The sequence below is a fragment of the Oncorhynchus tshawytscha genome, linkage group LG12, assembly GCF_018296145.1.
Source record: "Oncorhynchus tshawytscha isolate Ot180627B linkage group LG12, Otsh_v2.0, whole genome shotgun sequence".
Lineage (NCBI taxonomy): Eukaryota > Metazoa > Chordata > Actinopteri > Salmoniformes > Salmonidae > Oncorhynchus > Oncorhynchus tshawytscha.
In genome coordinates this window covers 54175432-54189415 of record NC_056440.1, presented here as the reverse complement: position 1 = coordinate 54189415, position 13984 = coordinate 54175432, and the positions used below count along the sequence as shown (strand labels likewise).

The window sequence follows — 13984 nt, the reverse complement described above, 5'->3', positions numbered from 1 at the left end:
TTGCCTGATGTGAACCATGCCTCAAACAAAAGAGATCTCAGAAGACCTAATATTAAGAATTGTTGACTTGCGTAAAGCTGGAAAGGGTTACAAAAGTATCTCTAAAAGCCTTGATGTTCATCAGTCCACGGTAAGACAAATTGTCTATAAATGAAGAAATTTCAGCACTGTTTGCTACTCTCCCTAGGAGTGGCCGTCCTGCAAAGATGACTGCAAGAGCACAGCGCAGAATGCTCAATGAGCTTAAGAAGAATCTTCAAGTGTCAGCTAAAGGCTTAAAGAAATCTCTGGAACATGCTGACATCTCTGTTGACGAGTCTATGATACGTAAAACACTAAACAAGAATGGTGTTCATGGGAGGACACCACGGAAGAAGCCACTGCTGTCCAAAAAAACATTGCTGCGTGTCCGAAGTTCCTAAAAGAGCATCTGGATGTTCCACAGCACTACTTGTGAAATATTCTGTGGACAGATGAAACTAAAGTTGAGTTGTGTGGAGAAAAAAGGCACACCATCATCAAAACCTCATCCCAACTGTAAAGTATGATGAAGGGAGCATCATGGTTTGGAGCTGTTTTGCTGCCTCAGGGCCCGGACAGCTTGCTATCATCAACGGAAAAATACATTTTGCAGGAGAATGTAAGGCTATCTGTCCGCCATTTGAAGCTCAACAGAAGTTGAGTGATGCAACAGAACAACGACCCAAAACACAGAAGTAAATCAACAACAGAATGGCTTCAACAGAAGAAAATACGCCTTCTAGAGTGGCCCAGTCATAGTGCTGACCTCAACCCGATTGAGATGCTGTGGCATGACCTCAAGAGAGCGGTTCACACCAGACATCCCAAGAATATTGCTGAACTGAAACAGTTTTGCAAAGAGGAATGGTCCAAAATTCCTCCTGACCGTCTGATCTGCAACTACAGACAACATTTGGTTGAGGTTATTGCTGCCAAAGGATGGTCAACCAGTTATTAAATCCAAGGGTTCACATACTTTTCCCACCCTGCACTGTGAATGTTTACACGGTGTGTTCAATAAAGACATGAAAACATATAATTGTTTGTGTTATTAGTTTAAGCAGACTGTGTTTGTCTATTGTTGTGACTTAGATGAAGATCAGATCAAATGTTATGACCAATTCATGCAGACATCCAAGTATTTCCAAAGGGTTCACATACTTTTTCTTGCCACTGAATGTCTCAGTGCTGATCTAAGATCAGATCTCCCAGTCCATTTAATATTAGAGTGGCTCCGGTTTCGGATATTCTGGAACTCGTGGTGCTATTTATACATAGATTTGTACGTAGCTGCTGCCTACTTAGCTCTCACTGTTCGCTGCTGCTACCCCCTCATTGATATGGAGGAGGAAACTTCATGCTGTACACAAAATACATGATCAACATGTTCGTACAGTCTTTGTTGTCTGTCGTAACAGTATTGCAAACATAAGCACAACACAGAGGCAGTCTATTTCATGTATTTACGCGAGTACACTACGTGACCAAAAGTATGTGGACAACTGCTCGCCGAACATCTCATTCCAAAATCATGGGCATTAATATGGAGTTGGTCACCCCTTAGAAGCCACAACAGCCTCCACTCTTCTGGGAAGGCGTTCCACTCCGTCAAACCCAGATTATTTTGTCGGACTGCCAGATGGTGAAGCGTGATTCATCACTCCAGAGAATGTGTTTCCACTGCTCCAGAGTCCAATGGTGGCGAGCTTTACACTACTCCAGCCGACGCTTGGCGATCTTAGGCTTGTGTGCGGCTGCTCGGCCATGGAAACCCGTTTCATGAAGCTCTTGACATTGCTTTCAGAGGCAGTTTGGAACTCAGTAGTGAGTGCTGCAACCGTAGACAGACTATTTTTGTGCGCTACGCTCTTCATCACTCGGCGGTCCCATTCGGTGAGCTTGTGTGGCTTACCATTTTGCAGCTGAGCTGTTGTTGCTCCTAGACGTTTCCACTTCACAATAACAGCACTTACAGTCGACCGGGGCAGCTCTTGCAGGGCAGAAATTTGACGAACTGACATGTTGGATAGGTGGCATCCTATGATGGTGACACGTTGAAAGCCACTGAGCTCTTCAGTAAGGCCATTCTACTGCCAATGTTTGTTTATGCAGATTACATGGCTGTGTGCTCGATTTTATATACCTGTCGGCAACGGGTGTGGCTGAAATAGCCAAATTCACTCATTTGAAGGGGTGTCTACATACTTTGGATACATAATGTATATATATCACAAGCAAGACACAGACAAGCAGTCAAAAAAGCGATTATTTTCTCATCATTGCAAACATTGGCTAGTTTTTCTTTTAGATCAACTCTCACAACGATAACTATGAAGATTAACATCACAAGTAGTAGGCAGTCTAAAGCACTAGTTAAGTGCAATTACCATGGAAGTGAATGTTGAAAGTTACATTTATATTCCTAAAACTTAAACACTATGCAAAGGCCACACGGAATCTTGAAATAACCTATACATGCTGTGACATTATATTGAATTCGGGGGGCTGCCAAAGGGAACAAACCACTTTTTTTGTTAAGTTCAACGAATCACGACCCGCCATAGGTTATCAACAGTGCTATTGATGAGATAGTTTGACTGTCAAGTCCGTGTATTGGTGTGTGGCCCGTGACTTTTATTAAGAGACTTTTATTGAGAAATAAAATAATAGCTGCCCTCTAAGTCCTGCGACCCCCAGCGTGCTTGACCAAATCAACAGTACAAAACCAAAGATATTGATCTGTTTTAAGCAATAGTGTCATCGTGTTGACCATAAACTTATATACTAACATCACCAATCTGAGGTAAAAAAGGACGTGTAATTCCATGTTGAGAATCACCCACAGGCACGCAGTCTAATTAGAAATGTGATGGTACTTTTTCATCGTCATTCCCGAACAAATAAAATAAAAATGTTATTTGTCACAGGCTTCAGAAACAACAGGTGTAGACTAACAGCGAAATGCTTTTACTTACTGGCCCTTCCCAACAATGTAGAGAGAAAGATTTTTTTAAATTATAGAAAATAATTATAACACAAGGAATAAATACACAACTTATTAGTAAATAGACAGCTACGAAAAATATAGATGAAAACTGCATTAGTAAATAGTATGGTCTGCAGCTTATCATGAGATATTGTAACTCAGGCGAGCAAAAACATGGGACTTAACATTCGAGATCGTGTACCGGCTGTTGTTAACAAAGAGACTCACCCCTCCCCCCCTCATATTTTCAGTTCATTTATTTAAATCACAAAGCTCATATGCCTTTACTGTGGTGCAGGGACATTCTCAGCAACAAAAGAGTGATCAAATTCAGATCCTACATATGTACAGTATATAAAGGTATGATGTGTTAACAACGTGCTTCTACACCTGCAATTGCTTGCTGTTTGGGGTTTTAGGCTGGGTTTCTGGACAGCACTTTGAGATATCAGCTGATGTACGAAGGGCTATATAAATAAATGTGATTTGATTTGATGTGAAAGTTGCCTGAACCATAGCAATTACCCTTCTCTGTCTCTGAATGACTGACCTCCCTCTCTCCTCTCTGCGTCTACACAGGCAGCAGTCTTTATTTCATGTCCTGTCTGCCTATTCGGTCTACAATACGGTGAGTTTGTTTTAGTCTTCCCTCAGTCATAAATAATTTCAATATTTACGTAATGTTTGCATCAGGATTCAGCCCAATGTTCAAAAATTAACTGCTTTTTAACACTAAAACTAGTGGCAACTGAGCTGCCTCCAACTTTAAGGAGACAAAACCTACATCAGGACAAATTTAGCCTGGTGATCAATGTGACATTGTTGGACCTCTAACCTCTGACCCTATAGGAGGTGAGCTACTGCCAGGGCATGAGCCAGGTTGCCGCCTTGCTGCTGATGTACATGAACGAGGAAGACGCCTTCTGGGCCCTGTCACAGCTACTGACCAATCAGAAGCATGCCATGCACGGTGAGCTGAACAATAAGATACCCTGTAAACATTGATTCAACCAATCAGATATGTCATGCGTGGTGGTCCGACCAATCAATGATAGGAATCAGCTACATTACCAGTGGAATAATATATGAATATGTAATAAAATCTTAATAAAGATATGGAATTGACTAGTCAGTACATTCTGTTATGGAGTTCTAGCCACAAGATGTACCTGTGTGTTTACACAAGTTAATAAAGCAGTCGAATCATACACTTCCCCCTCTCCTTCTCCCTCTAAGGTTTCTTTATTCCTGGGTTTCCCAAACTGCAGCGCTTCCAGGCGCACCACGATCAAATTCTCTCCAAACTCATCCCCAAACTGAAGAAACATCTGGTTAGATCAGTTTTTTAAATGTTTCATTAACCCATCACACATATCTTGTTTGTTTTTTACAGCTTTTCTGCTACACATACATACGTTTTACATAGACATTTTACATAGGCATTCTTCATACATTATTTGACATAGATCACTGTTTAGGTTGCCTTCACACACACACACACACTACGTAATGGCATTATGTTTCATAATAGTGAGATTATTACAGTAATTGCATATAGTTACATTGAAATGCGTGTTACTGTGTAGAACTGACCATCGTTCTTTCTACCCATCTACCATCTCTTTCTCCTCTCTCCCTCTTTTTCCTCTTTCTTCCTCCATCCCCTCTCTCTTTTTTTTTCTCTCCCTCCATCCCTCCCTCCCTCTGTCTCTCTAGGACAGGGAACAGATGTCCTGTGGGATCTACAGCACTAAATGGTTCCTGCAGTGTTTCATTGACAGGGTGAGAGAAAGTGTGTTTTAAAGGACCGTTGCCATTTTTAGCCGATTTAAATCATTCTTCCTTTTTATTGGCCCGTGACAACCAAGAACTCTTCTCCTTAAAAGGTACAATGTGGGATCTGGGATTGCTGACAAACGATTGGCATATTATAACTTTTAGCAGAGGAGAAAGTAGACAAAGAATTGATGCCGTGAGCCCCATATTCACCAACAATAACAACTTCAAATAGCAGAATTGCACTTGCATTCATAGACGTTCATTAATTTCACATGATTACAACTCCAAGCGGGGTGAACTTACAAAGTAACACTTATTTCAGCATTTATTAGCGTTGTTAACTGCTTATAAAGGGAACATAACATATGCATAACCACGAGGCTTAATGACTACTCAGTGTGTCCTCGACTCTGTTCATACACACAATCCTGTGGCTCTGGTAGTTTGGAGAGAGACAAGCTGCTGTCAGCGCTTCTCAGTCCCGCTGGGGCCCACCACAGAGATGGGGCTATGGGCTGGGGCTGTGGGTTAGGAGGGACGCCACCAATCCCCCCTCACTACCACTGGACTGGAGGCAGGAGGGGAGGGAGGAAGAGAAAGATGAAGACAAACAAAGCCTTAGTCTAGTAATCAATGAATATGTCATGGATCAAAAATGGTAATTTTGGGGATGACAAGCCTATGTGTTTACAGATAGGAAAACAATCTTACTAATGTATCGTGTGTGAACTCATGACTTCTGATTTCAAGAATAGTTTTACCGCTTTGTGAATGGGAAATTATTTTTCTTGGAAGTCAGATCTTTTTTTTCCCTCTCTTCATAGACCCCGTTCACCCTGACTCTACGTCTGTGGGACATCTATATTCTGGAAGGAGAGACAATCCTTACCGCCATGTCCTACACAATCCTTCGAATATTTAAGAGTAAGGAGTGCATCTACCTTTAACAAGTAGCCTTTTAGCTACTTTAGCCTATTAGCTATTAGCTACTCATTACATAACTCTTTGCTAATACAATATTGCTTGTGTCTCTGTTAGAGCAGCTATAATTCCAATGATGTTGACTCCTGTCCTGTTTGCTGTATCTGTGTGTCATCAGAGCGTCTCCTAAAGATGAATCTGGAGGACCTGAGAGAGTTCCTTCAGGACAAGATCGGCCTGTCGTTCCTCTACAGCGATGACGTCATCATCGATCAGTTGCAAGCCTCCATGGCGGAACTACGGAAGATGAAGCTGGACCTTCCACCCCCAGGTAGCACACTGCTTAGCTGATTTATGTGCTGTTGGACAAGGCTAACAATTTAACATCAGTAGAAAATGTAGAGGCCAAACATCTCATGAGGGCTTGTGAATGAGCTTTCCCTTGTGGAAAGAAATTAGGTCATATAATGACCATTTGACACTGGTTAGTTAGTTGTGGGGTATTTTTGAAAGATGGTACCCATAATTACCATTTAATGTTTAAGCATAAACCAGGTAAACACTTAATTACCAACTGAAACAGAACTGTAAAGCAAAGCATAGTTCCTATAATTTACCTCAGTTTTAATGTTCCTGTATTTTATTTCTAGCCAAGCCAGAGGAACTGCCACGGAAGGTCCTGGGTTTGGAGCTACCTGTTCTGCTCACCCCTCTCAAGCCCCCCAGGGGAGTCACCTCTGACCCGGGTACCAAACGACCAGGAGCAGGGCCTCTGGGTCTCCACATCATCACCCACCAGCCAGATGTCATCTCCCAAGACAACAGCCCCTCTAAGGAGGCAAGAAAGGACAAGGAAGCTCTAAATAGGGAGGAAGAGGAAGATGAGGAAGTCCCTCTTCCATCTCCAGACCCCATTCTCATCCACACCATCCAAGCTCAAGTGACCCCCGATGGGCCTCCCCAGGCTGGGGCTGGGCCACCACCTTATGAGCCACCAGGGAGCAATGAGCACAATGTTATGGGACAGCCTGCCATTTTTATGCCACTCCACAAAGAAATAAGTGTTAAGAGCTCATCTGGTCCAGTGGCTTTACCAGAGACACAGGCCGTAGTTCAACAGGGTACAAACACACCTCCACAAATCCCCATGGAGGAGCCGACCCTGACTCCCCCAGTTGCCCCTTCATCCCTTAGCCCTCCACAGCCACCCTGCAGGGTCCCTCGGACTCAGTCAGCACCCTTAGCCCAGGCTTCCCAGCGGCCTATGTGAGAGTGAGAGCCTATCGGTGGGGGTCGTGGAGAGGGCGGAGGATGGGTACCTGGCCAGGCTTCTGGAGCAGGCCTTGGCTCTGCCTAAACACAGGGCCCAGACAGGAGACAAAGGAGAGCCAGAAGGGCCAGTTCAATTCTAGAGCATTGCAAAGCATTCTAAGTTCCCCCCTGTTGTCTACAAAACAGACATTGCAGAAAAATGGTGTCATGTTGTAGGAGAAGCTGCCATAGTGGAGTTCCAAGGGACAGTGCCACATTCTCTCCCATCATAGTGAAAGCATTACAGCTTACTTAATTTGAGTAGTTTTGTAATATTTTAACAATGGACATTATGTTTGCTTAGATAGCCTCTGTAAAATATTTTCTAATATAGTCTTATTTTAGTATAGTTTTATATTTGTATGTGGACACCTGCTTGTCGAACATCTCATTCCAAAATCATGGGCATTAAATAAATATGGAGTTGGTCCCCCCCTTTGCTGCTAAAACAGCCTCCACTCTTCTGGGAAGGCTTTCCAATATACACTGCTCAAAAAAATAAAGGGAACACTTAAACAACACAATGTAACTCCAAGTCAATCACACTTCTGTGAAATCAAACTGTCCACTTAGGAAGCAACACTGATTAACAATACATTTCACATGCTGTTGTGCAAATGGAATAGACAACAGGTGGAAATTATAGGCAATTAGCAAGACACCCCCAATAAAGGAGTGGTTCTGCAGGTGGGGACCACAGACCACTTCTCAGTTCCTATGCTTCCTGGCTGATGTTTTGGTCACTTTTGAATGCTGGCGGTGCTTTCACTCTAGTGGTAGCATGAGACGGAGTCTACAACCCACACAAGTGGCTCAGGTAGTGCAGCTCATCCAGGATGGCACATCAATGCGAGCTGTGGCAAGAAGGTTTGCGGTGTCTGTCAGCGTAGTGTCCAGAGCATGGAGGCGCTACCAGGAGACAGGCCAGTACATCAGGAGACGTGGAGGAGGCCGTAGGAGGGCAACAACCCAGCAGCAGGACCGCTAAGGAGGAGCACTGTCAGAGCCCTGCAAAATGACCTCCAGCAGGCCACAAATGTGCATGTGTCTGCTCAAACAGTCAGAAACAGACTCCATGAGGGTGGTATGAGGGCCCGACGTCCACAGGTGGGGGTTGTGCTTACAGCCCAACACCGTGCAGGACGTTTGGCATTTGCCAGAGAACACCAAGATTGGCAAATTCGCCACTGGTGCCCTGTGCTCTTCACAGATGAAAGCAGGTTCACACTGAGCACATGACAAACGTGACAGAGTCTGGAGACGCTGTGGAGAACGTTCTGCTGCCTGCAACATCCTCCAGCATGACCTGTTTGGCAGTGGGTCAGTCATGGTGTGGGGTGGCATTTCTTTGGGGGGCCGCACAGCCCTCAGGTACCAAGATGAGATCCTCAGACCGCTTGCGAGACCATATGCTGGTAGGGTTAGCCCTGGGTTCCTCCTAATGCAAGACAATGCTAGACCTCATGTGGCTGGAGTGTGTCAGCAGTTCCTGCAAGAGGAAGGCATTGATGCCATGGACTGGCCTGCCTGTTCCCCAGACCTGAAGCCAATTGAGCACATCTGGGACATCATGTCTCGCTCCATCCACCAACGCCACGTTGCACCACAGACTGTCCAGGAGTTGGCGGATGCTTTAGTCCAGGTCTGGGAGGAGATCCCTTAGGAGACCATCCACCACCTCATCAGGAGCATGCCCAGGCGTTGTAGGGAGGTCATACAGGCACGTGGAGGCCACACACACTACTGAGCCTAATTTTGACTTGTTTTAAGGACATTACATCAAAGTTGGATCAGCCTGTAGTGTGGTTTTCCACTTTAATTTTGAGTGTGACTCCAAATCCAGACCTCCATGGGTTGATACATTTAATTTCCATTGATCATTTTTGTGTGATTTTGCACATTCAACTACGTAATGAAAAAAGTATTCATTAAGAATATTTCATTCATTCAGATCTAGGATGTGTTATTTTAGTGTTCCCTTTATTTTTTGAGCAATGTATGTTGGAACATTGCTGCGGGGACTTGTTTCCCTTCAGCCATAAGAGCACTGATGTTTGGCGGTTAGCCCTGGCTCGCAGTCAGTGTTCCAATTCATCCCAAAGATGTTTGATGGGTTTGAGGTCAGGGCTCTGTGCAGGCCAGTCAAATTCTTCCACACCGATCTTGACAAACCATTTCTGTATGGACCTCACTTTGTTCACAGGGTTATTGTCATGCTGAAACAGGAAAGGGTCTTCCCCAAACTGTTGCCACAACGTTGGAAGCACAGAATCATCTAGAATGTCATTGTATGCTGTAGCGTTATGATTTCCCTTCACTGGAACTAAGGGGCCTAGCACAAACCATGAAATATAGTCCCGGACCATTAATCCTCATCCACCAAACTTTACAGTTGGCACTTTGCATTTGGGCAGGTAGCGTTCTCCTGGCATCCGCCAAAACCAGATTCATCCGTCGGACTGCCAGATGGTGAAGCGTGATTCATCACTCCAGATAATGCATTTCCACTGCTCCAGAGTCCAATGGTGGCAAGTTTTACACCACTCCAGCCAACGCTTGGCATTGCGCATGGTGATTTTAGGCCTGTGTGCAGCTGCTCGGCCATGGAAACCCATTTCATGAAGCTCCTGATGAACAGTTATTGTGCTGACGTTGCTTCCAGAGGCAGTTTGGAACTCTGTATTGAGTGTTTCAACCAAGGACAGAAGATTTTTTTTACACGCTATACACTTCAGCACTTGGCAGTCCTGTTCTGTGAGTGGCCTACCACATCGCGACTGAGACGTAGTTGTTCATAGATGTTTCCACTTCACAATAACAGCACTTACAGTTGACTGGGGCAGCTCTAGCAGGACAGAAATGTGATAAACTGACTTGTTGGAAAGGTGGCATCCTATGACGGTGCCACATTGAAAGTCTCTGAGCTCTTCAATACGGGCCATTCTACTGCCAATGTTTGTCTATGGAGATTGCATGGATGTGTGCTCTAATGTATACACCTGCCAGCAACGGGTAAGTCTGAAATAGCCAAATCCACGAAGTTGAAGGGGTGTCCACATTCTTTTGGGTATTTAGTGTATCTTTGCTTCTAGAGCAAATGCCTTAATTTAATCTGTACCATCAGTGCTGCAATTAGAATCATTAGACACACTGGGCGAGTTCGTTTTGCATGGCCAGGTGCCCCGGGTGGGCAGAGTTTGCACACTTTCCATTGGTCCTTAAGTGAAATCTCCATCCACCCGGGGCACCCGGCCATGCAAAACAAACTGGCCCAATGTGTGCAAGGTACTTCAAAATAAAGAGTGAGCTGGCTCATTGATAATTTGGATTGTAAACAACAACAACAGGAAGGGCGGGATTCAATCCGAGCACGCTTTGTCAGCAATACAGGTTTCGCAGGGACCACATTCACGGTAAATGCTGCATATGTCGGCTCAATCTGAAATTAACTTTAAATTGTGCATTGTCCAAATCTGCAACAGGATTGAATCCCAGCCTACTATTAGTATACCAGGTGTTCAGTACTTCACAAGGCTGCAGGGGGCCGCATTTCTTAGTCCATTAATTGAGGTCACTTGAGGCCAAATGCTTGATATTTTAGCTGTAGGCCTAGTGTAGATGGATTTTGTACTGGTCATCCACAACAACAAAAACAGCATAGGTGAAGGCAATTGGGGCTATGTGTGACTTGTCATTTAGCGAGAATAATTCATATTCAAATCTAATTTTCTATTTTTGTTATGTTTAAGTTTAAAATGAAAACATGTTTTGTGTTTTCTTGGCTTATCATTGACCTAGCAAAATGTATTTTCAGAATATTGGATCTTTAGATTATTTGTATTTGTAAGAAGAGCATGTGTTATTTGTACTCATTGTGTTGTAGAAGAAACACACTGAAGTTTTAAATACTGGCTTTAGAGATGCTGTAGTAGTAAATAGCCTAATTATGATGTTGAAGTAGCCCTTAACATTTTTCAAAGTGGTTAGTGGTCGATTGTACTTGAACACCAAGTAATTTTCTTATTTTACTGACATCTAGTGAACAATTTGCGTATAGCATTTAATTTGTCCACTGGCATGTTGGTTGGTTAAATGAAGACAAAGTTTCATCATAAGCCGAAATATTATAATCATCAATCATAAGAGTGTTGTTAAATAAATGGACTGAGTGCTCCACTGCAGAAGCCCAGTATTTATTTACCTGCATATGTCTACAGCAATTTCAATGGTAATGTCTTGCACTTTGCTCGTTATCCACAGAAAAACAGGCTAAGGAAGAAAAGGTTTTGTATGAGTTCTAAATTCATGTTTGTACATTGATATGCCTTATTTTGTAAGGTGTTGACAGTCAAAGCCAAACATATGTGGTTATAATTCATGTGTATAATCTATGCTATGATCCCCTGAGACTGTTCAATAATGATTTGTCAAATACAGCACGTTTTCTAAATTGTTATTGTTTCCCTCTTTGTCGAGAACCAAACAGTTACATCTGTGTTGAGTACGATCTTCAAATCAACCTACATGTGACGGTATGCAGGAGTGTTTTAGTATAGTGGTTCCCAAACTTTTTCAGTTGCTGTACCACCAATTAAATTTTGCTCTGCCCAGAGTACCCCTGAAGTTCCCCCTCATGTGCATTTTACCAGTAGGCCTATGGTCTCATGAGTCTTCTCAAGTACCCCATGTGATATGCTAAGTACCAACAGGGGTCCTAGTAACCTAGCAAAATGGAGGTTTGTATGCCTCTTTGCTTGCACACGCTTTTTCAGTTCTACCCACAAATTTTCTATAGGATTGAGGTCAGGGATTTTTGATGGCCACTCCAATACCTTGACTTTTTGTCCTTAAGCCATTTTGGCACAACTTTGGAAGTATGCTTGGGGTCATTGTCCATTTGGAAGACCCATTTGCGACCAAGCTTTAACTTTCTGACTGATGTCTTGAGATGTTGCTTGGATATATCCACGTAACTTTCCTTCCTCATGACGCCATCTATTATGTTAAGTGCACCAGTCCATCCTGCAGCAAGCACCCCCACAACATGATGCTGCCACCCCCGTGCTTCACGGTTGGGATGGTGCAAGACTCCCCCTTTTTCCTCCAAACATAACGATGGTCACTATGGCCAAACAGTTCTATTTTTGTTTCATCAGACCAGAGGCCATTTCTCTAAAAAGTACAATCTTTGTACCCATGTGCAGCTGCAAACCGGCTTTTTTATGGTGGTTTTGGAGCAGTGGCTTCTTCCTTGCTGAGTGGCCTTTCAGGTTATGTCGATATAGGACTCGTTTTACTGTGGATATAGATACTTTTGTACATGTTTCCTCCAGCATCTTTACAAGGTCCTTTGCTGTTGTTCTGGAATTGATTTGCACCTTTAGCACCAAAGTACGTTTATCTCTAGGAGACAGAATGCGTCTCCTTCCTGAGCGGTATGACAGTTGCGTGGTCTCATGGTGTTTATACTTGTGCACTATTGTTTGTACAATTTATTTTCTGAGGTCTTGTCTGATGTCTTTTGATGTCAAGCAAAGAGGCACCGAGTTTGAAGGTAGGCCTTGAAATACACCCACAAGTACACCCCCAATTGACTCAAATGATGTCAATTAGCCTATCAGAAGCTTCTAAAGCCATTACATAATTTTCAGGAATTTTCCAAGCTGTTTAAAGGCACAGTCAACTTAGTGTATGTAAACTTCTGACCCACTGGAATTGTGATACAGTGAATTATAAGTGAAATAATCTGTCTGTAAACAATTGTTTGAAAAATGACTTAGATGTCCTAACAGACTTGCCAAAAGTATGGTTTGTTAACGAGGAATGTGTGGAGTGGTTGAAAAACGAGTTTTAATGACTCCAACCTAAGTGTATGTAAACTTCCGACTTCAACTGTATGTGTTGTGATAATTCCGTTTTTGGCTCCATAACCTGTTAGTTCTTATGCATTGCCACAGTGATATAGAGGCCTAAGGCTGAGACAATAAGAAGACAACCACACCTTTGTTTCATCACAAAACTGGAGAGCATATTGCATGTAACAAACAGTTGTGTATGGAGTAAAAATTACATTATTTTCTTTAGGAATGTAGTGAATTAAAAGTAGTGAAAAATATAAATAGTAAAGTACAGATACCCCAATAATCTACTTAAGTAGTACTTTAAAGTATTTTTACCTAAGTACTTTACACCACTGGTTACATAAACTACAGCATGGTCAATCAAGTTAACATTTCCATCATTTTCAGACTACTAAACAACTATTGATTTAGAACACTGTGGAGTTACCAAAAGTAGCAAAGAGAATTGGTGCTGCCTCCTCTATTCCAGGACCATTTCATCTTCAACATTTCAACATCTTTAAACCACCTATGCTTATTAGTCTGAAAGATTCCAAAAACAATTTAGTCCAATCAACGTAAACTAAATATCATTTTGCTGTCCATGGTACTGATTTGTGTGTGTGTGTGTGTGTGTAAGTAGACAAAACATGTTGAGTCACCCTACTTGTAGAGAAACGCCAAGGACATCTTCCTCTCTTTCATGATGCCGAAACGGTCATACAGTACACACTTTTAGTTGTTGTTGTTCTGGGCTACCTGGCTAAAATGCTTGCTCGCTAGTGAGTCAAAATAGGTCCCCGCGTGTTGGACATATGCAATACAACACAGGCTCTCCTCAGGGATGTGTTTTGTCCCCACTCCTGTACATCTTGTACACTAATAGTTGTACTAGTTCCTATAATGACAAACACCTCGTTTAAGTTCGCTGATGACACTGCCTTGATCAGCCTGTTGCATGATGATGAGGAACATTATAGCCCAGTCCTAGATGGCTTTGTAGAGTGGTGTGAGGAATCACACTTAGTCCTCAATACCAACAAGACCAAAGAGATGTGCATATACTTCAGGAAGCGTACAACACCTACCTCTGCAACATCTATCAGAGGTCAGAATATAGAAATCG

At 43.0% G+C, this 13984-nt stretch overlaps 1 protein-coding gene across 2 annotated transcripts in view; it reads left to right on the top strand.

Annotated features, from left to right (window-relative positions):
* LOC112264169 (USP6 N-terminal-like protein) overlaps window positions 1–7435 on the top strand; it is a 37158-nt gene extending 29723 nt beyond the window's left edge. For both annotated transcript variants that reach the window (XM_042330753.1, XM_042330754.1), the window contains 7 exons: window positions 3587–3635; window positions 3857–3977; window positions 4244–4338; window positions 4724–4789; window positions 5611–5710; window positions 5886–6038; window positions 6358–7435. In XM_042330753.1, the coding sequence (XP_042186687.1) occupies window positions 3587–3635; window positions 3857–3977; window positions 4244–4338; window positions 4724–4789; window positions 5611–5710; window positions 5886–6038; window positions 6358–6977 (1204 nt within the window). In that variant the 3' untranslated portion in view covers window positions 6978–7435. The remainder of the gene's footprint in view (window positions 1–3586; window positions 3636–3856; window positions 3978–4243; window positions 4339–4723; window positions 4790–5610; window positions 5711–5885; window positions 6039–6357) is intronic.
* Window positions 7436–13984: the final 6549 nt, after the last annotated feature.